This window comes from Primulina tabacum, chromosome 14 (assembly GCF_025594145.1).
Source record: "Primulina tabacum isolate GXHZ01 chromosome 14, ASM2559414v2, whole genome shotgun sequence".
Taxonomy (NCBI): domain Eukaryota; kingdom Viridiplantae; phylum Streptophyta; class Magnoliopsida; order Lamiales; family Gesneriaceae; genus Primulina; species Primulina tabacum.
Window position 1 is genome coordinate 7,968,123 of NC_134563.1, and position 24,541 is coordinate 7,992,663.

Sequence of the window (24,541 nt, forward strand, 5' to 3'; positions counted from 1 at the left end):
TCGTTAATTTTTGTTTTCTTATGAGGACAAACCCTTAAGAAACTGGAGAAAGTGTATACTAAAAAAGATTTGGAGTTCACATTTAAAGGTTTCATTGTATTTACGGTTGGTGATATTACATGAGTTAATTTTTAGTACATGTGTACGATGAAATCTTGTGTGAATTAGAATAAGCAATTTATTTTTTATGGATTATGTTGATTGTTGTATGTTTGAATGTTTTTAAGTTTTTTATGAAACTATTTGACTGAAATATATTTTTCTTCTATTTTTATTTTAATACTGTTTAATAATTTTTTTCAAAAAAAATAATAAGCGGGTTGGCCCGCCTAACCCGCGGCCCAAGGTGGGTTGGGCTGGGTTGGCCATTTAGAGGCCCGCCATCTGGCCCGTCCCGCCCCGCATAATGGCGGGTTGCGGCGGGTGGCGGGATGGCCCGCCCCGCCAGCCCGTTTTGACATGTATAGTTATGATACTAATTTTAATTACAATAATTAAAATAGTGATTATGGTATTAGATCATTAATTATTATTTTGTTTTATCAATGATACTAAATAAAAAGTAAAGACGTTAATAATTGATATGTAATATGATACTAATAATAACGCTAATTATAAATATTTAGATTAATATATGTTTAAATTATAATAGTATTTTAAAAATAAATAAATAATGGTGCTAAATAATATATTTTTAGTGATAATTATGATATATGTTAGGAACATAAAATAGTTTAAAGGGGGAGGTGAATAAACTCTTTAAGAAATTGACGTTTTTAAATTTTATTATTATTATTTTTAGGCGTTTGAAACTTTTCTCGAACTGTTAGAAATATGAACCACTTAAAAAGTGCGGAAGACAGTTCAGAATTTCTAATGAAGCTACAACCGGTTGGCTAGCTTGTTAACGAGAAACAGTTCAAAATGTAAGAGATTGCAGAAAGTAAAGACACGTGATTTGATGGATGTTCGGAGATAAAAACCTACGTCACTCATTCTTCCTTTTCAAGAAGGATTTCACTAAAAGATTTTGACTTTACAAACTGTTGCAACAGTCCACTCCAATCAATACTTATCATATTGTCCGTGTTGGAACTCTTAGTGATAACTTTACATTTTTGGATATTTAAAAACCTACGGTTCACCAGACCAATCAGTAAATCAAATAACTCAAAGGTTACTGATATAAAGAAACAATATGCTTGAGTAGCACGAGGTTGATCCTTGAAAGATCTAATAGATTTCTGATGAGTGCATTCTTGAATGAGCGATAAAGGATGAAACTTTAAGTGCGCTCAAGGTCTTCAGATATGCAAACTTAATTATGTGGCAAGGTTGAAAAGCTTGTATGTCGTAGAATGCAAAAGTCAGGATCTCTTTGCATTCATCAGTCGAACGGTCGAAAAAGGATATTTAACGTAAACATGTAGCGTTGAAATGATGTGTCACTATCATCTGCGAAAATATTTAATGTTCTCTTTACTTGTGCAACTTTGAATCTCGTTCCTTTGAAAAGTTGCTGCTAGATATCCTTTTTTTGTAGTAACTGTTAGCTCCATCAGAACTTATAGGATAATTAAATAATCTTTCCATTTGGGATAGTGACATAAATGAAGAACTTTATCGGGACTGAAATAAAACATGGTTGAATTGTAGTGGTGCAAAACCATTGAATATCTTAAGCTGGTCAGAGAATGTTCTTCATTAAATTTTCAATAAATAGCTCCTTAAATGAAGCGGTTGAAGTCTTTAAGTATCTGGTTGGAAAACTTATATCGGTTGAAACTCTTCAAGCTACTAAGATGCTACAAGCGGTCGAGATCAAGCGGTTGAAGCGTTCCTGTTGTAAAAGATAGATTGCGGCAATTTGTTGAAACAGTTAAGTGTTGTTTTGATTTTGTCGATCACCAAAATTTAAGGATAATAACAATATCTTAACAATTTTTTCTTTTTTGATGATGACAAAATCCAGGTGCAGAGCTATACAATAAATTACAGAAAATCATAAAAACATAATAAGAAAAAGAGTGTATTTCAATGAGTGAATGAAATTACGAGCTACAAGCTGTACAAACAATTACATAAACCAGTGCATTAGCCCTTCTTTTTTGCTCGTCTATTATTCTCTTATTTATGTTGTTTTTGTACCAAAGCTTCATCAGCTTTGACATGATCTGCAACCCTTTTCCTGATAGCCTCTTCCGCTTTTATTACTTCCCTTTGCCTCTCTCTTTCTCCCTTTTGACATCACCATGCATAAAAAAGTGCATGATTTCAGTAAGTTGAGATCCTTTGGAATCCATGCACTGATCAACGTGTGCCTGTAATTTAGATATTTGACCTTAAAGCTCAGTTCACATGTTGATATGCGAGGAATTGTGCCGTTCTTGTTGAAGGGAAAAATTTCTATTCATGGCGAGAAATTCCTTGGAGATGTCAGATTTAATAGAATGAAAAGCTTCCTTAAGATCAAATTGCATCCGGTTGAGGGCAATAATCGATTTATCTATAAGCTCCAGGCGGTCCAAAATCAACTTCTGGCCATCTTCCTCAACAAATTCTTCCTCAGGTTCGAAGAGGTCCGATGATAAAGTCATTCTAGCCTCGGTGGAAGCCAGGAGGGAGAGGACGCTTTCCCAGTTGACTTTAAAAACTGTAGTTCATCGATTTCGGAATTTAGGACATCAACCGCCTTGTCAAAAGGAACAGAAGAAACAAGAATTGCTTCACTGGGGACACAAGACCGATTAATGGATCCTCAGGAATAAAAGAGACTATAGGCAAGAGAGTAACAGTTTCAGTGTCATCCTTAGGTACACCAAGTGAAAATACTGACGGTTCTTGGAGAATACCCTGAGAGGGTTCAACAGCAGATTCATACTTGGGAGGAGAAGAGATCTCCATGTGGGTTGTCCTTATCAAAATCATAAAGAGATTTCACAACCTCTTCGGCAGAAATCAGAGGGACTTCAGATAGACCGATATACGCCGAGAGAGGAGACACGGCTGATTCAGGCTCTTAAATGGGTTTGTCTTCCACATGAATCTCTTGATTTATCATAATGATTTCAACGGTTGGCTGGATGTTGTCCGCATCACTGGTCATAAAGGTGTCAAGCGGAACTTCTGAAATAGAAGAAGTGGTGAGCATGACAGTAGATGAAGTTGGTTGTACCTGGGTGGTAGAGAGATGTGCAATTTTCTCACGGGATAGCATTTCATCAATATTCAATTCACTGTCAAATTTGCCCTTATCGCCACTCACATGCAATTGAAGTCATTGTCGCTTAAGACTGATAATCTGCGAGAGTGATAAAGCATATAGTTCAAGTTGAGAGATGACAGACGAATCATCCCTTACTGTTGGATTGGTGTGAACAAAATGGTACCTCTTGAGTTGGATAAGTGCTCGGATAACACTTTCCTTCAGTTGTAATTCAAGAAAGTTTCGTCGGAGCAGAGCGGTTGGAATGTCAGAGGCTTCTGTTCACTCCATCATTGAAAGCTCAAGTTTGGAAACTGCTTTGATTTTTCCAGTTTGAACAAGGGAGTCAAATGTTGTTAGCTGTGGAATTCAACTCATTTATCAAACAGCTCCATTTTCTTTTGGACAATCTCATTGAACTATTATCTTGTTAGAACAATGGCAGTGTCCACGTTGTTTGGTTTGGGTGGGTCTTCGACCAAAACTTTATTCCCCTTATCTATAGGATGAAGGAGAGGGACACTGGAGAAAGAGGATGTGATTTGTGGTTCGGCAATTTTAATCCCCTTGAGACTTCTTACTTTGACTACATGAATTGGAGAAAGGATCAACGGTGCAGGTAGGTGCTTGATCAACTTGATTTTCTCAGTTTTGGGCTTCTCTGACCAATTGTTCTTAAAGACTTGAGAGACCGGGACGTTATCACGAGAATCTTCATCATAGATGGATTTCAGAACCAGCTTTCACTTGGTGACCTTGGGAAGCACATACATCTTCTTTTTCTTAAGTATTCAATCTCAGTCTTTGTTTTAACAGAGGCAATCTCCTCATCAGTTGGAAAATTTTTCTTTTAGAAATTTTCAACAGTTGTCCAGTTGAACAACTTAGTTTTTCCAACCTCAATCAGGTCCACCGGTTGTTCAACTTAGTTTTTCCACCCTCAATTAGGTCCACCGGTTGGACTTCTTCCTGTAGCAGTAGATGACAGATTTGAACCACAAAGCCTTGAGAGTGGTTCTCTTTCTTTACCCTGGCAACCAATGTCTTGAACAGTACATCAGAACAGTTGACGTCAAGATTTGAAGCGATCTTGGCCATGATGAAAAACTTTTCCATGGTGATTTTATCAAATGCACCAGCTTTAGCAAGAATCCCTTTCGCTACTATATCAGCCAACAGTCTGAATTGGATTTTCAGATCCCTCTTCTGGCAGGTTGGAGAAGAAATAGGAGAGTCAGAAACAGAGAAGTTACTCCTCCAAATCTCAGCATTGCCATTTGGAAGAGTAGCAAAGTCTGTGACCCCAGTGACTGGTAATTGAAACAAATCAGCAAACATCTTCTGGATAATCCGAATGTTCTTTCCTCGAACAGAACAGAAGATTTCACCATTTTCCATGTAGGCAGAATAAAAGAACTCTTTCTAAATAGTTTTGGAATATTGCTCTTTGCAACCCAAAAATGATCTCTAGGCGGAGGTGGCGAGCATTTGAAAAATGGCTCGCATAGGTTTATTAGTCATGGCAAGCATAGAGGCAAAGTTGAAAGCAATGGTATTGTGTGCAATAGAAGCAGTCATTGACGAGGTGAATGAAGAACGTTTGACTAACAAAGTCTTCAAAACAACCTTGAAAAGCAAAAATAGCAAGATAATAGAGTGCTAAAATGCTGAATGCTTGCAATGAAGTAAAAATGATAATGTAAAGTTGATATGAGTATATATGGTTTGGGGAAGCACAGATCAGCCCACGTAGCAGACTATCAGTGGATGGGTTTTTAAAACTTTGAAAAATCTCAGACGGCGGTGTAATGAGTGATTTTAAATTTTAAAGAGAGAACCGTCACGTCATATAAGAGTAGCCAATAGAGTGATTTTTACGCAATTACTTTGATTAACGTGCCCAAAAAAAGAAAAACGAACCTTTAACTTTTTTGTTATTAGGGAGTATGCGGTTAAAGTCATGTAATAAATATGGGTTGTCAACTTTTCAACCACAACGGTTAGACACATGTTCTTTCCAACCCATTAATTTATTGACTTAATCCATATTTCCCTCTAAATTTCCCCCTAAATATATGCATATTACAAGGTTAAATGAATTTAGCCTTGGAGAATGAGCAGTCGGCGGTTGACATAGATCTCTTTTCATTCTCCTGTCATAACAATCTCCATAATGATGCAGTCGACAGTTGACAGAGGTCTCTTCGCATTATCCAGTCAATATAACAGTCTCGCTAATGATGGCGACCTTTCATATGGTCTGAGTCTATGAATGGGAGCAAACAAGTTAGATATGAAATCACTGAAAGCTTTTTAGAGACAAATAATATTAAAGAAAAACAAGAGATGGATAAAGCTAGTAGTTCTTCAGAGCCGGATATAGCAGAAGAGTTCCAGCGGTCCATAGTGGCCAACTGCAAGATGAAGTATGAGGACAGTATTTTGGAGGAGACATGTCAACCTGGTCCAAGCTCCAAGAACTTCAGTTCTATGGGGAGATAGGTCTCCCTTGTAGAGAACATGTTGCCACAAGAAAACTGGTGGCACAAAAGAGGAAATACCAGCGGCATCTCGGCATCCCTCAAGCTGCCGACATCTTCAGAGGTGAAGGTGTCTACCTTCTAATGCTCTACAAAGAGTAGAAGGTCCTGAGAAGGATTGCCTTCTCAGAAGACTTTGAGAGGACCTGCACATGTGGAATGGGCACCTGGATTGCTTTCTGGAAGGGAGCTGTAGATAGGGAAATAAATAATGTAAAAGCCCAATTTTAGATTGTTCTTTCTTATTAGGACTAAGCTGCGGAATAATCCCTTTCACCAACCACGATGGTGCAAATAGATTTTTTCAAACAGATTAAGAAGTATTCTAGTAGTTTGTTTTCTCCTGTAGTATCTAACACTAGGGTTGATTATCATCAAATATATTACTCACATATGCTTGATTTAATGAGTAAAAGTTTAATTTGCTTATTACTTGTTTTGTGTTTAAGCTTTCTGTTGATTTTATCCAATAATTAATTCTGGACTTAATACAAATATGTAAAAAAAATCAGGATAGATCAATCAATCCAAGATTATTTCGGAAATAAGAAAACTTAGCGTCCGGTAGAGGCTTAGTGAAAATATATGATGCCTGCTGATCTGTCGGAACATATTCAAGGTGAATCTCCTTCTTCATGACATGTTCTCTGATGAAATGATGTCTAACATCAATATGATTTGTTCGAGAGTGTAATACAGGATTATATGTGATTACTATTGCACTTGTGTTGTCACAAAATATAGGAGAGTCAACGGTTTGGATTCCATAGTCTTTGAGCTACTATTGAATCCACAATAATTGAGCACATCAACTCCCAGCTGCAAGATATTCTGCTTCAGCGGTTGAGGTAGCAATAAAGGTTTGTTTCTTGCTGAACCAAGATATTAGTTTATCGCCCAAGAATTTACATGAACTACTGGTGCTTTTTCGGTCAATTTTACATCATGTGTAATCAGCATCTGAATAACCCACAAGATTAAAACTTGAATCTTTGGTATACTAAATACCCACATTAATTGTACCTTTAAGATATTTAAGGATTCATTTAGCAGCAGTGTAGTGTGATTGCATATGTTTAGCTTGAAATTGCCCACACAAAAAAACTGCAAACATGATGTCTGGCTGGCTAGCGATCAGATATAGTAATGAACCAATCAATCCCCAGTACATAGTTGCATCCACTGAAATTTTCCCTTCGTCTTTGTGAAGTTTGATTGACGAACTTTTTGGGGTAGCAGCTTTAGAGAAATTTTCCATACCAAATTTTTTTTAAATGTCTCTTGTATATTTGGCTTGGTTAATGAAAATGTCAGTTTCTGACTGCTTGACTTGCAGTTCTAGGAAGAATTTTAATTCTCCCATCATGCTCATTTCAAACTGATCATGCATCATCTTGGAGAATCTTTCACACAGTTTAGAGTTAGCTGATCCAAATATGATATCATCGACATAAATCTGTACAAATAATGAATGATCTTCCTTTGAGAATTTAAACAATATTTATCAACCGTTTCAATTGAAAAATCATGATCGAGTAGGAACTTTGTTAAAGTGTCATACCATGAACGTGGTACTTGGTTTAGGCCATACGGTGTTTTACCTAATCTATAGACGTGATTAGGATGATTATGACTTAAGAAGTCAGGTGGTTTTTCAACATATACTTCTTCATTAAGCAGACCGTTCAAGAATGCTGATTTGACATTCATTTGATATACTTTAAAATCTTTAAATGCAGCAAATGCAAAAAATATTATAATGGCTTCTAATCTCGCAACAGGAGCAAATGATTCATCGAAGTCAATGCCTTCTTCCTGTCTATAACCTTGACTTCATTTGTTTTTTTATTACTGAATCGTTCTCGTCCATTTTATTTCAGAACACCCATCTAGTACCAATTACATGCATGTTAGCAGGTCGAGGAATTAAATGCCATACTTTACTTATTTCAAACTGATTTAGTTCTTCCTACATAGCATCTATCCAATTAGTATCATTTAGTGCTTCATCAATTTTCTTAGGTTCTACCTGAGAGACAAATGATGCTTGCATAAATTCATCAATCATTTGCTATCTATTTATAAGAGGACCGGTTGGGTTACTGATGACCAGCTCGAGTGGATGATTCTTATTCCACCGGAGACTTGGTCCAAATGGATTGGGCTCCATTGGTTGAGAAGTTGGATCTCCTTGTTCGACCATCTCCTCCTCTATCTGATTAGTTTCTGGCTGGTGATCATTCACCGGTTCATCCACCTGATGGGATTGTTTTACGGTTGGATTTTTTTCGGAAATATGTTCACACGTTCTTCTCAGATCTATCTCACCATCATTGCTAGAGTCAAGGTTAGTGGCATCTAATTTATTACTTAAATCATGAATACTGTTACTATTATTATCATGACAAATAGATGATTCATCAAATACAATATGTACGGATTCTTCAACAGTTAGATTTCTTTAATTGTATACTCTATAAGCTTTGTTAACTGCTGAATATCCCAAAAGACACCATTTTCAGATTTAACATCGAAAGCGGTTAGATGTGTCTTGCCATTGATATGTATGAAACACTTTCAACCAATTATGCGGAAATATCCAATCTCAGGCTTCTTGCCGGTCCAGATTTTATATGGAGTATTTTCAAGGTTCTTGTTGATCATGGACCGGTTCTTAGTGTAGCAAGTATAGTTGACAGATTCTGCCCAAAATCTCTGAGAGATCCTAGACTCTTCTAGTAAAGTTCTTGCTAGTTCTTTAAGAGTGCGATTTCTTCTCTCAGCAACTCCATTTTGTGGCGGCGATCTGGCGGCTAAGAGCTCATGCTTGATGCCATGGTTCTCAAGATAGGATGACATTAGTTGGTTCAAGAATTCAGTTCCTCTGTCACTCCTGATTCTATCTACCACTGCAGTTTTGTCATTCTGAAGTCTCTTGAGAATTTTGATAAGCTGGACAGGGGTTTGATCCGAAAATCACCCATTTGAATCGTGAGAAATTATAAATTACCACTATGACATATTTCTTTCTCTCTAAGCTCATTACTGGTATAGGTCCAAATAAATCCATGCGAAGTAGTTCCGGACATCGAACCAATGAGTTCCTTCTTTAGTTCTTGAAAGTTGATCGAACTTGTTTACCTAGCTGACAAGCATTGCAAACTCTATCTTTTGCAAAATCAATGTTAGATTAGACCAAACACCAGTTTAAGCTTGCTAAGGGTGGCAATAGACTTGAAGTATAGGTGATTGAGCAGTTTATGATATAATTAATTTTTATTTTCATTTAAAGAGATAAAAAAAGTAGGTGCATTTAAGTTATAATCATTCCATTTTACCTTACATGTGTTATGTTCTCTTAGACCAGTTAACATTATATTTTCTACTACAGATTTAACCGTGCAAGTGTTCTTGTGAAACTCAACGGTGTAACCGTTGTCACATAGTTGACTGATGCTAATCAAATTGTAGCACATGTTTTCGACTAAGAGAACATCATTGATAACTATTTTGTCGTGGGTAATCTTACCTTTACCCACTGCTTTACCTTTAGAATTATCAATAAAAGTGATTCTTGGTCTTTTAAATTCAATTATTTCTGATAGAAGATGTCTATTTCTTGTCATGTGTCTGAAGCAGCTGCTTTCTAGGAACCAAATGGATTCTTCTAAATTTTTCTTCTTCCATACCTGAAATTATTGAAATAAGAACTTAGTACCCATATCTATTTAGGTCATGATCTGATTATATCCTTCGGGACCCATACTTGAATTATCCGGAAAGACTTTCCATTGTGTATACCAAATTGGATGCGGTTTGTGCATAATCAGGTGGTGTGTGATTTGTTCTTTCTTTTGCCATATGTTGTTTTGGCCGTTTATCCTTGTCATTCAGTCTGTATCTGTAGAACCCGTAAATCAGTAGACGTATAAACCATGCATAATTCTAGATTTTTAAAATTTAGTTGACTTCATCGCATGATTATTTTAAATGCATTTGTTTGAAGTTAATTATTTTATTATTTCATTGCAGTGGTTTGATTTTTATCATTTCAGTTATTTCAGTGAGGCCGGACTGGAGTTGGAGTTTTGAGATAGAATTTAGGATTTGAGAAATATTTCCAGAAGTTAATTTAGCTAGCAAGTAAGTCAATTTAAGTTAATAAGGAGATTTGGGGATTTATTTATGCAACTTGAGGTGAGTAGAAATAAGCTCATTTAAGTTACTTAATTAAGGGTTATATTCAATAAATTATTTGAGGGATTAGTGAGGCTTTTAAGAGTTATTAATTATCAACTAGATAGCAATATTTCCCCTTCATTTTATTTGTAGATTTTCGGCCACACCCCTAGAAGAACAAACTAGGACTTGCCAACTCACCTTTGACCCATTCTTGGTTGATTAACATGCTAATTCTTTTAGCTATTTTTCCACCTTAATTAATTAATACTAGACCACTATCCTAACCCTTGATTGGCATGATAAAAATCGGCCACTATACTCTAGAATCACCCAAGAGATCATTTGATAGCAATTCAAATTCAAAATTCAAATGCATGAAGACTTGGTCTTGATATGATCCTTATATCTTGCACCATCCTCCTCACCCCTCATAACCACTCCATCACACTCCCTCCCCACCGAAATCAGACCCCTTTTCAGTAGAAAAAACGTGAGTAATAGCTAGGGAGAAAGGGAGAAAAATCGAGAACTAGAAAGAACAAGAGTAGCGCTCCACCTCCTCCGTGCCGCGTCGTTGTGGTTTCGCTCGTTTCTAGTTCAAACGATAACCAGGCATGTCTAGATTTCTTTCAAACCTCAATCAAGTCATATTATCAATTATTTTTCAGTACATGATCATGTTTTATCATGCAAAAACCGAAATACATCATAGAATTTTCAGAAAATAATGCATGCAGATTTCGGCGCTTTCATGACAAGCTTCACGTTTTTTCTGAGTTTTGTTGTTTCAGGTGATTGGTTCGATTCCAGGCTCCCAAGGCGACATATATACACGTAATAGGATGCATTAGGATCAGATTTGTCCGTTCGTTCAAGCCCCTGGTTGCTGGAAATTCAGAAATGGACAGCAACCTCTCATTTGGTCCATTATGAGTTTCGAAATTCAGTTTTGTTGGCAAGGAGGAAGGATCTGATCTTGGCTGCCCCAAGGGCCTATAGCCATGGTTAGATCACTCCCCTAGCATGTCTAAGACGTGACTAAGTCGCCCTTTTGGTGGCTTGGTCCATGGCTCATCGGTTTTAATAAAAACATCACAACAGCCCCATGTCCCTTCGGCCCCTTCAAATTTCAGCATATGCATTTCGGTTTTGGGTTGCTTGGTATGGATCTTGGTTGGCCTATGGCCCATAGCCACGGTTCATACCATGCTCTTAGATGTCTAGATCGTGCCATGGTCAATCAAATGGCCACTGGAACGACGCAAGACATCGATCAAAGCAAAACACTACACACGCATGCACGTTGGTTCTCGGTTGGAGTTTCGGTTGAGTTTTGGTGTGACGCGGATTGTGGCTGGCCTAGGGCCCTTAGCCATGGTTCAAATCACTCCTTGGGATGTTGGTAAGAGTCTCTGGTCGGTGGTTCACACCTCCAATGGCCGGTAGTCTCGAAAACAACACAAGTTACGCAATGGTACAGTTGCTGGAATTTTACAGCAAGTTGCTGAGTCGGTTCGGTGGCTCGTTCGAGTTCTCGGTTGGCTTTTAGCCTATGAACTTGGACTGGACAGTGCCCCTTTGAGTTGGGAAGGTCATGTTTTCGACCGTTCGTGATTTGGATCATTTTTGAGGTCGTACGAGAATTTACGGTGCGATGTGCCAAATTGACTCTCGAAAGAGCGTTTCGTGTTTTGGCCTCCATTCCACCTAGATTTCGACCCTATCATTTTAGGAGCATTATTTTATGATTTTTCAGAGTATTTTAATCATGACTGTACGTCGGTTTGGTGTCGGTTCAGGTTGGCTCGGAGTCATGATTAAATGCGAAGTCATTATGCGTCATAGTCGCATCTTTTGAACTAAATTGCATAGTTGGTCAAGTTTAAGCTATTGCATATTTTTCATGGCACAGTTAGGTTACAGCGAGCCTGGGGACGATCCAATCCAATCCAGTTGGTAAAATTACGGGACATTTTCATTATGCCAGTTAATTATTTTACGTGCATTAAATAGAAAATGATTATTTTTGAGATTTATGCGATATGGCTTGTGGTTCATTCACTATGTGGGAGTGTTATTTTATACGGTCGCCAGTGACTGATCAGTTCAGTATGGTACCACCCGGTCGCCAGTGACCTGCCAGCTCAGTTCAGTTTCAGCCTCCCCGGTAACCAGTTACCGATCAGTTCAGCTTAGTGCAGTGGCCACAGGCGTAAAACATAATCTCAACAGAAAATTTACCAGTTATTTCAGTGCAGGCTCCAAGGAGCAAACATTGTTTTTTCTGTGATTATCAGTTCAGTTATGCACGTATTATAATTGCTCAGTACAGATTATTTTCAGCATGCCTCAGGACAGGATATGTTATCTCATGCATATTTTAAATTCAGATTTTTACTCGTTACCTGCGATATATGCATGCTGAGTCTTTAGGCTCACTAGACTTGATTGTTGTAGGTACTGATGAGGCCAGGGCCGAGGGCGGGGACCAGTGAGCCAGCTTGGGTCGGCAGTAGTGGCACCCGAGGACCTCAGAGCAGCAGTTGTTATTTTATTCCGCAAACATTTTATCAGTCGTTGGATATTTTTAAATTGTGATTTTTGGCAAACTTTATTTTCTTCCGCTGCAATATTTTGAAATATTGAACTTGATTCACCAGTGATTTTATGAATGAGGCCATTTAACTTCTTTTAAAAAGAAAATTTTTAATTTTCCGCAAATTTTCAAGCAAGAAGTTTTAGGGCAGTTCACAGTATCTCTTTTGAACAGGTCGGCTATTGTAGTACCGGTTAGGTCTTATTCCCTTTGAGTGATATCCAGTCGAACTTGATTTTCTGCGAGACCAATCTGAACTGTTGTGAGCGGTTGGATTTGTCATGCGTCTGAGCCAAGATCTTTTCGATTTCAAACTCTCAGACTCGACGTTAACATAGACCACGATACCTTCCATTGTTCTCAAAATTTACATTTTGATTGACTTGGACTTCAGGATTATCATGTTCATATACCGTACAAGATCTGAAAAATTTAATTGATTTTGAACTGCTTTGATCTAGTAACGGTTGAGTTTGTGCCTCAGAAGTATTGCACTCATTGATGCCATAACCAAGCCCAGTTCTATTCCCAGTTCATTTCAGCATCTCATGCATATTCTCAAGGGAAGCAGATGACTTATTCCATGAGTTGACTACATTTATCAACCATTTGTTTTCTTTCAAAGTCGCATTGAATAACCTTTTCAAATCATCATTCTCAGCCGCTAATAGATTTATCTTCACTTTCAAACTATCAACCTTTTTTTACTGTGAACATCTGGAGAGAGTTGACTTGTTTTTCAGGTCTTGGTTTCTGCTTTGGCTTCATCGAACCGTTGCGGGAGTCCTTTAAACTCATTTACCATGTCATGCAGTGCTGTGACAAGATCATCTCGTGAAAATTCTAAAAGAAATCAAAATCAAATACCATATCTTCAGTAGTCTCTGACTCTTCATCATCCATGGGACATTTGATTGCCTCATCATCAATTTCACTTGAGCATTCCTCAGAGATAGACTGCTCTGAGTCTGAATCAGCCCACTTGCTCTTGCCTTCTTCTGCAACTAAAACTCGTTGATCTTTCTTCTTGGCAAACTTATTATCATCTCTGGACCGTCTCCTCTCAGCCAGTTTCTTCTCATCCCTCTTTGGCCTGTTTCATTCTGCAATAAAATGCCCATTTTTGTCACTGTTAAAGCATGCATGACCATCATCTGTATGGTCCATTTTGTAATATGGTTATTAAATATAATTGATTTTTGCACATGGATTTACCAAATCTCATAACGAACAGAGACATAGCCTCATTACTTAATTTCTAAGCTGATTTATTACTTGGAGACTCTTCGACCGGAAGAATCACTGTGGTTACAGCAAGAGCCTTGGTTGATTGAGGTGTAGATGGTACTTCCTCAATTCGAAAAGATCATGAAGCTCTAGCTTGTTTAGATCCTTTGCTTCTCACATAGCCACTGTCTTTACATCTCATTCTCTGGGAAAGGCTCTCATCATCTTCAAAGCAATTTCATGATTAGAATATTCTTTACCAAGAGATATAAGTTCAATCATGATACTTCTAAACCGTTCGTCAAACTCTGAAAGAGTTTTTCCAGGCTTCATTTTGACATTGTCGAACTTCTGGATGACAACAGTTAGTTTATTCTCCTTGGTTTGATATTTCCTTTACAGTTGTGTGAGCTTATCCCATATCTCCTTCGCTGTAGAACAAGTTTTAATTTTAGCAAACATATTCTAGTCTAGAGTTTTGTAAAGGACATCCTTAGTCACTTTGTCAAGGTTTGCCTTCTTTTTTTTCTTCAGCAGTCCATTCAGATCAATGCTTTTCCACCAACTGAGGAGCACCTATAGTTATAGCAGTTGCTGGATTAACTTTCAGAATTTTCAAAGGACCGTCTGTGATGACATACTATATGTCATCATCCTGTGCCATTAAGTGTTCAAGCATACGTATTTTCCAATCATCATAATCTTTTTTTGAAAACATGGGAATCTTGTTAAATGATTCCATATATAGATTGTAGATATCAGAGTTCAAGAAACCCGCTCTGATACCACTTGTTAGGATCAGAAAAGAGTTAAGAGGGGGGTGAATAAACTCTTTAAGAAATTGATGTTTTTATATTTTTTTATAATCGGTTTTAAGCGGTTGAAACTTTTCTCGAAGATTAGAAATGCGAACCAGTTAAAAAGTGCTGAAGACAGTTCAGAATTTCTAATGATAGTTACAACCGGTTGGCTAGCTTGTTAACAAGAAACAATTCAAAATGTAGGAGATTGCAGAAAGTAAAGACATGATTTTATAGATGTTCGGAGATAAAACTCTTATTTCACCCCTTATTTCTTTTCAGGAATGATTTCACTAAAAGATTTTGTCTTTACAAACTGTTGTAATAGCCCACTCCAATCAAGACTTATCACACAGCATGTGTTCAAACTCTTAGTGATCACTTTACACTTCTGGATATTTAAAGACCCTCGGTTCACGAGACGATTCAGTAAATCAAATAACCCAAAGGTTACTGATATAAAGAAACAGTATGCTTGAGTAGCACAAGGTTGATCCTTGAATGATTAGATAGGTTTCTGATGAGTGCGTGCAGCGATAAAGGATGAAACTTTAAGTGCTCTCAAGATCTTCAGATATGCAAGCTTAATGATGTGGCAATATAGCGGTTGAAAAGCTTATATGTTGTAGGGTGCAAAAATCAACGATCTCTTTGCATTCTTCAACTCTTCATTTATATAGGCTATCAGTCCAACGGTCGACAAAGGATATATAACGTAAACCTGTACCGTTTAAATGATGTGTCACTATCAGCTGCGAAAATATTTATTGTTCTATTTTCTTGTGCAACTTTGAATCCCGTTCATTTGAAGAGTCGCTGCTAGATATCCTTTTTATAGTAATTGTTAGCTCCATCAGAACTTGTAGGATAATTGAATAATCTTTCCATTTTGGGATAGTGACATAAATGAAGATATTTATCGAGACTGGAGCAAGACATGGTTGATTTGTAGCGATTCATAACCATTGAATGTCCTTATCCGGTCAAAGAATGTTCTTCCTTAAGTGTTCAATAAAAAGCTCCTTAAATTAAGTGGTTGAAGTCTTTATGTAGCCGGTTGGAAAAATTCTATCGGTTGAAACTCTTCAAGTTGCTGAGATGCTGCAAGCGGTTGAAGCGTTCCTGTTGTACAAGATAGATTGCGATTGTTTTCTGAAACAGTTAGGTACTGTTTTGATTTTGTTAATCACAAAAACTTAAGGGTAATAATAATAATAATAATAATAATAATAATAATATCATTTAACTACTAATCCACAATTCCATGATTTAACTACTAATCCACAATTCCATGATTTTTGCCCATTTTTGGACAATGTATTTTTCTTTATGTTTGTTAATTAGAGAATCTTATCATGATGGTCGTTTTTATTGTTATCTTTTTCCCATCTTTAATTTTTATATAAAGATATGACAATTGCTAGAGGTCATATTTAAGTATTTAATTGCATCGTGCGAGTCTTCGTTTGCATCATTTTGTCTGCATCAACATTTTGGTCATTTTTTTTTAAATTATTGTATTTGATCACCGCTCACCGAATTGTACTAATGTGTAGGAGAATGATGGAAAAGATGAAAATTCAACCAGAACTGAAAAGATTGGGACAGAGGACCGCGCGCTAGGGCGGTATTTCTCGATCGCCCCAGCGCAAGAGGCTGAAGACTAACCAAGGTCGATAGAGGACCTCGCGCTAGGGCGGTATTTCTTGACCACCCCAGCACGAGAGGCCGAAGAATAACCAAGTTTGAAAGAGGACCTCGCGCTAGGACGGTATTTCTCGACTGCCCCAACGCGAGATGCTGAGAAAAAGCCGAGGACAGAGGCCCTCGAGCTAGGGCGATAATTATCGACCGCCTGAACATGAGTAAAGAAGAAAATTTCTCTATTTGACTTGTTTCCAATTAGAAGGAGGGAGGCTGCCACAAAAACCCTAAGACACAAAAACAAGAGAGAAAAAGAGGACTTTTCAGCAACCATTGAAGCTTGGAGGAGAACAAAGGCTTGGAGTTGAAGAATTTCAAAATTTCCGGTCACCGTTCTTTGTGTTTTTACCAAGTCTAGTATTTCTAGTTTAGAACTTCTACGTTAAACATTGTTTTGCATATTTTTATCATGAATTCTAGGAGCTAACTTTTCATATTTATTGGGATTTAAGGGGACCCTACCCCAAAATCGTGTTTAGTTAATTTAACTCTAGAATTTTGATTGATTCTTGATTATGCTATTGTTTTTCATTGCATTATTAAAGCGTATTTAACTTGAATAATAATATCATATTACGAGTGAGTTCGAGAGAATATATTGTGATAGGAACGAGTAGCATAGTCCGTGGATTTACAATTTGCATAGAAATATGAAACCGTATTGACGTTGATGGTCATAGTCCAATAGGTCGAAAGCTAGGGGATTTCATAGAGCGACATGCAATTCACATTTGATAAATAAATAAAGAGATTTAATTATTTCATCATGTTGAATTATTTTGGCATAGCTCGAGATGACGTGTTCAATTGGTTAGGAAATCATTTCAAAAGCGTGGGACATTGTCGAACCGAATTAATTAAATTAACGAGGGCTAGGTGAACCGAGATTCACAAAAAATTCATTTGTCACTGAATCCTTAATTGATCATCTTAGCTTATTCATTTCATTATCTCATCAATTAATCATTTAGTAATTGTTTATTTAGTTATTCTAGTAGTCAATAATCATTCAAATAATCGTTGCCACAAGCTTAATAATTGGAAATAATAATTGTGAAATACAGTCTCTGGAGGAATGATAACCGTACCCGTGGACACTATATTATTATTTGACATCGTAACTTGCGATTATATCGAGTTTGAATTTTATTGTTTTTTACTGAAGATTTCACAATGCAAGGTTTGCTTGATCAACAATGTTTGCCTTCAATTAATTGTTACTATTTTTACTAAATTCATTAATAATCTCTGTTCCTAAATAATTAGTCTAAAATTTTAATTACTTGATAAATTATATTTACACAAAATAAATATTAAATATGTTATTCTAAATAATTTTATAGAAAAAATAATACTCTATTTTATTATTATAAATTACATTCAGAACTGAATTAGAAAAATACACAATATTCTTTGTGACTTACAAATATATTAAATGATTAAAACTCTTTGAAATTACTTATTATAATAAAATGATTATAAAAATATTTTAAACTGATTAATGAACTTCGATCCAACATAAAATGTATGATTTAAGATAATACATTTCTAAAGAACTCATAATAAAATGTTTTATGATTTTATGACATTATATTACTTATATTTTCCCTCCACAAATGGATATTGTAAGTGTCCTACTCTAGGTAGGCGACTCTGTCATTATCGAAGATAAGATGGTTAGAAATAGCATCCCAGCAAGTAGGTGAATGATGTGCATCACATGATGTGTGAATGATGTGCATCGCATGCTATAGATCTACTCATCTGAATTTTTCATCAAATTGTCAACAAAATATTCTTACAATGTAATGTCTCGTTACATTAAAAAAAACACGTCTATATTACAGATGAATATAGTCTACAGTTTATGTTTGATTTAATCATGTTGGAGTGCTTGTACCTCTGTGTGGAATCATTGCCAATATCACACAACATAAGAGGTTATGATCCTGAGTCAATCATGTCAGTCTTAACGCAAAGTTTGAGAACAATATGTTTCAATGACCAAGCAAGACCTTCTACATTGCACGTTGACAAACATAATTAGACATATTTAGGGATAAACATTGGGCATTGGGATCACTGTATCACGGCTCCCATCGAAGAAAATTACGCATGATTGCGGAATAGAATATGACAATGTGATTTGACTTCATGGGGTTGAGATCATCATATCATGGTTCCCGCAGAAGGAGATGCTGCATATGGGGCAAACAGAACACAAGTCTAGGATTTAAACTCGTGGGGTCATGACGAGAACTACAGATATAAGACCTTTCAATACTTCTACTAGTGCTGCAAATATTTCAGCCCGAATTACAGAACACATGCTCGATCAAGATGATTTGTTGGCAGATAGCTCTCGTAATGTCATGAGTAGTGATGGTGAGTTGCATGATCCATCGATTAATGGAAGAGATTATGAACATGTTGACAACGCCAACGAGACCACATCATTGCTTGTACCAAACTTCAAAGCAATACTTACACGAGACTTTCCTAATGCTCGGGTATATCCGGTATGACGAATTCTCCCCCAATCAAAAAATTGCATTTGTCAATCCACATATCAATGAAATATTTGTACGAGTCACGCAATCATAATTGATCCACACTTGTCGTGTCAATTTATGAAAATTATCAAAGTTAGTAGCAGGTGGTGGATACATTGACGCATTCCAAATCGTCGAAGACACATATATGGTCTATGCATATCAACAATATCAAAATTTATCAACAGACATGCCGACCGACATAGATGACCTCTATTTCCGTCAACCACTCTAATGACCTCATGTGACTCTAAAACATAAAAAATCCATTTAAAATGTAGAAGAAGAATCCAAAAGATCAGTACCATGTTGGTCGTATAACATTTTGAATATAGTTTTATAGCAATTATTAATTTTAAGAAGTAATGATTTTGGCCACATATTTTTCTACCATCCCATCAAGCATATCTTTTATGGTACGGAACAAACGATACTTACATATTAAATGACATTTTTTTAGATAATTTGAATTTTTAGGTAAATTAGAGATAAATTGGAGAAAAAATAAGAAAAAGATAAAGAGATAAATTACTAATAAAAACACACTAGTAAAGTTAGCTAAAAAATATCATGAAAGATAAAACTCTAAAAACAAAATTTGATGTAATATTGAAATATCAAATGAGTTAGTATAAAGAGCTAAAGTTTAATAATATAATATATACACTACAAGAATAAATGCTTATGGTGACATTCATAAATGTCATCATATTCAATATTTAGTGACATTTAAGTTCTAGTGACACCTCCAATAAATGTCATCTATTCCAATGTCGTCTTAAACTTACTGACATTTTTTAATGTCATTATAAGATGTTAATGACAACTTCATACGTGTTACTAATTATTCATATAATGACAATTTTAAATGTCAGGAATCATGTTTAAATACATTTATAGATGTCTTGTTATTATAGTAATAATGAAAAATTTATATGTCAGTTAAAATCATTTATAATGACAACTAAAAGTGTCGTGTATGTTATTTATAGTGACAATAACAAATATGGGAATATTTGGGTTGGATAAATATAGGAGGAGGGAAAATTAGATAAAATAAATGTGAGAATAAAAAAACATATTAGATTAGTTATCCTGACATTTTTAATTGATGTCATTTTTTATATGGAGGGAGACAATTATTTTCGCTCCTTCAATTTTTATCTAACCCAAATATTCTCACACTTATTTATAGTGAAATTTTTTAGTTTTTTAACGATTTTTTCTGATGTGGGAAAAGTAATTGTTTCCCTCCATATAAAAGATGACATCAATTAAAAATGTCATGATAACTAATCTAATATGTTTTTTTATTTTACATATTATTAATTTTTTACAAGTGTCATTATTAAGTATTTGTAACAACATTTAATTAAAAGTGTCTAAAAAAATGTCACAATAGCCATTTATTGTTGCAGTGATATTTGCTAATTTTTTATGGGAAATTGAATAGAACTTGTTGGAATAGTCGAGTTGGTGTTTCAACTTTTAGGTGGGGCATATTCTTGTGTGGTTGCCATTTAAGATGTATATACTATGAAAGTAGAACTAAAAGGTGGAACATCTGTGGGCTTGGAGTTGGTCTACTTGTTGATGAAATGGCTTACACGTTTTTGTTTTGTATGGATACGAAAATGACTTTATCTACATGATTAATACGTAAATTCATCAAAAAAGGAATATTGGATTAAACCCAATGGTTGATGCCATAGTGATCATTTTATTTCAGAAATAATTATAGACAATCCAAGGATACATTAATACATTTTTATCGGTAATTATATATTATAAGTTATTTTGGTATGATTGATACATGTCAATTACTTAGACTTGGGACCATAAACACAACAAATTAATCGATGTTCATTACTATAAACTACTATCATCAGCACGGGAATTAACAAGATGTATCAGACATGCTTCCATGGTCTTTCCACGAGATCTACGCATTCTTTGTATCTAAAACAGTATACCAGATGGTCGATGGTCATCCCTGCCGCTTGCATGAACGAGTATACGATAACGGGACCGACCAACCGGAACCCGTGCCTCATCAATTCCTTGCTCATAGTCTCCGCCTTTGGGCTCCTCAGTGGCACATTTCTTGAATGTCTGAATTTGTTGATAATTGGTTTGTAGTTCACTTGATCCCACAAGTAGCTACTAAATGATCCATATTCCCTAGCAATCTTCAAATAGAGCAAATTCATGTGAATCTAGGGGATATCATATTTCTATAAATGCTAATTATTTTTTACATTCTTGAGCTTATCTTGAAACAAATTACTTATAACCGCCGTAATTTTCATTGTAACATTTTAAATATCTTCCTCCGAGAGCGAATATATGTAAACATATTAATTTTTTTTTCTAAAAAAAAAAAAGAAAAAACCACCTGATAAGGATGAGAAGGTTTGACAGACTCCTACCAATATATAAATTTTTTAAAAAAGAGTGGAATAGATTGAAGCCGCGGAGATATACAACTACTACTTTCTACAAATGAGTTCTATATAGTTTTATACATTTCAAAATAAATATGTATATGGATATTATTTTGTTAGATGTTTTCAATTTTCAGATGATGGTATTTGCGATTTTAACATATTACAAGGGATTATCTGCAATTACTTAAAATGTTTACCTTATTTATGCACCTTGCATTTTCCACAATGCACCTAACCCTGCTTTCTGGTAAAGTTAATTCTTTGTCGGAATATATGTCCATCATCTCTTTTTCACCCATTTTGCTCACATTTTGAGCATCAAATCCAAGAAAAGCTTCCCTGAATTTAGTCAAATCAAATATTCACAAAAAAGTAATAAAATCATTAATTGTGAAATTAATTTATATGTTATTTACATCATTCGGGAAAAAAATTGATTATAGTATGGGAAAAATTTAATCAAACCTGAGAATTATTCTCCTTTTCAAGATTTCAGTCCAATTAAAGTCCATTAGCATTCCACACATTGCGAGCAGCTCGAACAACTGACTGCTTGTTACATTTGAAAAGAATTTCTCAGCGTTATTATTTAAATTACAAATCAAATATATATTAGTAAGTCTCTTGTTACGAGTCAATTACGTTCATATTTACAATATATATTAAGTAATATTTTAACATAAAAATTAAATATTTTTCATGAGTGACTAAAATAAGAGATTGTCTAACAAAATTGACTCGTGAAATCGTCTCACAACAGTTTTTGTGAATATTTAATTATGCTAATGATGTATGGTATGACTTACTTATCATCGTAGACTGGAACTCCCCAGCATTCGTCGTGGAATTGCACGTAAACTTCATCTGGAATGATTTCAATTAGAATAGTTAGTTTCATAAAATTATCATAATTATTGGTTAATCTAGAATAACATCAAATACACACACATATATTTATATCACAATCCACTGGATCTAAGTTATATAAAAATCATCAACATGAATACTTTAATTAATTTATAAATGTATGCTTATTCATATAAACGTTATGACAAAAACTTGTGTGAGACGATCTCACGGGTCGTATTTTGTGAGACAGATCTCTTATTTGGGTCATCCTTGAAAAAATATTACTTTTAATGCTAAGAGTATTACTTTTTATTGTGAATATCGGTAGGGTTTATCCGTCTCACAGATAAAAATTCGTGAGACCGTCTCACAAGAGACCTACTCGCAAGTTATATAGAGTCATCAATGATGATGCACTAACTACCAACGCAACTGTGTTTACAAACTTATATATATCATCCCAAGGTATGGACTACTATTATCACACACACACACACACACACACACACAGATATATATATATATATAAATTTCATACTAAAAATGTTTTTTATTTTTTATTTTTGGCAATTTTAGACATTTTCACGACGAGATGTTAATGTGGCATCGATGCAATATTGTTGACGTGGAATCGACGTGTGTAGTGTCACATCAACATTCTGATGAAATATGACTAAAATTTTTCATAAATTAAAAGATACATGACTTAAGAAGATTTATTTAAATTCTCTGATGTACTTGTATTCTTTTTTTTATTTATCATCAAGAATTTTTTCGTAAATACGTGTTTTATCTTCTTTTATATAATACATATACTAATCATATATAATATCTGCAAAGAATTTAAATATTTTCAGATTGAAGAATGCATTATTATTATTATATATAAAAGCATGCATTATTATTATTATTATTATTGAAAAATCTATATTTTAAAAATATATTGTGTAAGATTGAAGAAATTGTAAAATGCAAATAAGAAAAATTTTACCACTGTTTTTTGTGATCCAATTGCACCTTCTTGTTACATCCTCACAAGGATCGTGATCAGCATGAATCTGCTGCTGCTCAATTTTAGTCAGAGGTACTTCTCTTCTTGCAGCCGCACCAATCATACTAACCGCGAACGATATTTTCTGTTCGAGTGAGGTCGAAGAATCTGTCAAGGAACAAGAACCCGTCGAATTATGTGACAAAGACAATGATAAAGAAGACAAAGACAGAGGCGAGCAAGTTCTGTGAAGTCCAAATGGATATATTTTCTTGGAGCGCTTCGAAAATATATTTGTATACGACTTCTCTTTTTCTTTCGAAATGTTTTTGACCTTTTCCATATCTTGTTTCCTGATAAATAGTTTGGACATGTTGGAGAAGAAGAAGAATTTAAATTTTCTATGCTTTACATTAGGGTTTTATGGTATATAAGTTAGGAAATTGTTTTGGAGTGTAAAATTTTTTAAATAAAATAAAATAAATAAAAAGAAGAAGAAGATTGGTTTCTTGAAAATGGGATGATGTACGTAATTTCTTTATGCGGTGTGGATATATATAAGGTGGGAATTAATTAGTAAGTGGAGTTGGTATGGAGAGGTGGGATTTCATTGAACATATATGGATACATAATGGTACTTAATTAGGGCTTAAGCAAAGCCAATGAAAGTATGTTAGGCTTGTAAAATAGTTATGGAAAATGATAGTTGAATTCCATGCATTATCCAGTGCGGGAAGATTCGCATATCCTGAAATTACTTGTCACATAAGCTTAATGTAGGTTGTGAATGTGTTCGAAGATATAAACGAAAGTTTTTATACAAATATATATATATATATATATATATATATATAATTTTGATATGTTGTTCATCAATTGTGCTCATCTCTATATCTATCGTTGAAGTGACATTCATCTTTTAAACGTGATGAAACATATTAAAATCTTATATTCATTGGGTGAGTATCACCTCGGCAGTTAGCACATAGGTGAATGTTATATCAAAATTGCAAATGAAACTTCATAGAGGATAAATAGAAAAAAATATATAAAACAACTATTTAAGATAGAGCATATATAAGTTGGCATGCTTACTTCAAACGAAATTGTAGATCTTTACATCCAAATTCACTTAATTTCCCAATATCAATTTTCAAGACAAAATTATAGTTCACTTTTTTCCCTCCATTAAATAGCTTTAATTTCATTTGAAAATCTACAGGATATTTATAACTCCCATTTGAAAAAAAATATCAAAAATCATAAAATATTATTAAAATAAAAATGTGACGACTATCCATATTCGATATTTTCCGATGGCTTCACCTATGAAAATAGGACTACTTATGCAGACTATTAGTTGAAGTGTTTTTGTCTCAATGAATTTCAAATGGGTCCGAGTATTAACATAAGCACCACTCATTGGAAATTAATGAGGCAAACACATT

General features: G+C 35.0%; 1 protein-coding gene across 2 annotated transcripts; it reads right to left on the bottom strand.

The window, feature by feature from the left end:
* Window positions 1-20,494: 20,494 nt before the first annotated feature.
* On the bottom strand, window positions 20,495-23,861 carry LOC142524505 (uncharacterized). 2 transcript variants are annotated; one of them, XM_075628527.1, is made up of 5 exons: window positions 23,094-23,836; window positions 22,060-22,117; window positions 21,719-21,802; window positions 21,451-21,592; window positions 20,495-20,995 (listed from the first exon to the last, which is right to left on the bottom strand). In XM_075628527.1, exons 1-5 carry the CDS (start codon window positions 23,464-23,466, stop codon window positions 20,717-20,719), a joined length of 936 nt encoding a protein of 311 aa, XP_075484642.1. In that variant the 5' UTR covers window positions 23,467-23,836; the 3' UTR covers window positions 20,495-20,716. The 2 variants fall into 2 exon arrangements, with proteins under 2 accessions (XP_075484642.1, XP_075484643.1); XM_075628528.1 differs by lacking the exon at window positions 20,495-20,995 and adding an exon at window positions 21,097-21,231 and having other exon boundaries at window positions 23,094-23,861.
* Window positions 23,862-24,541: the final 680 nt, after the last annotated feature.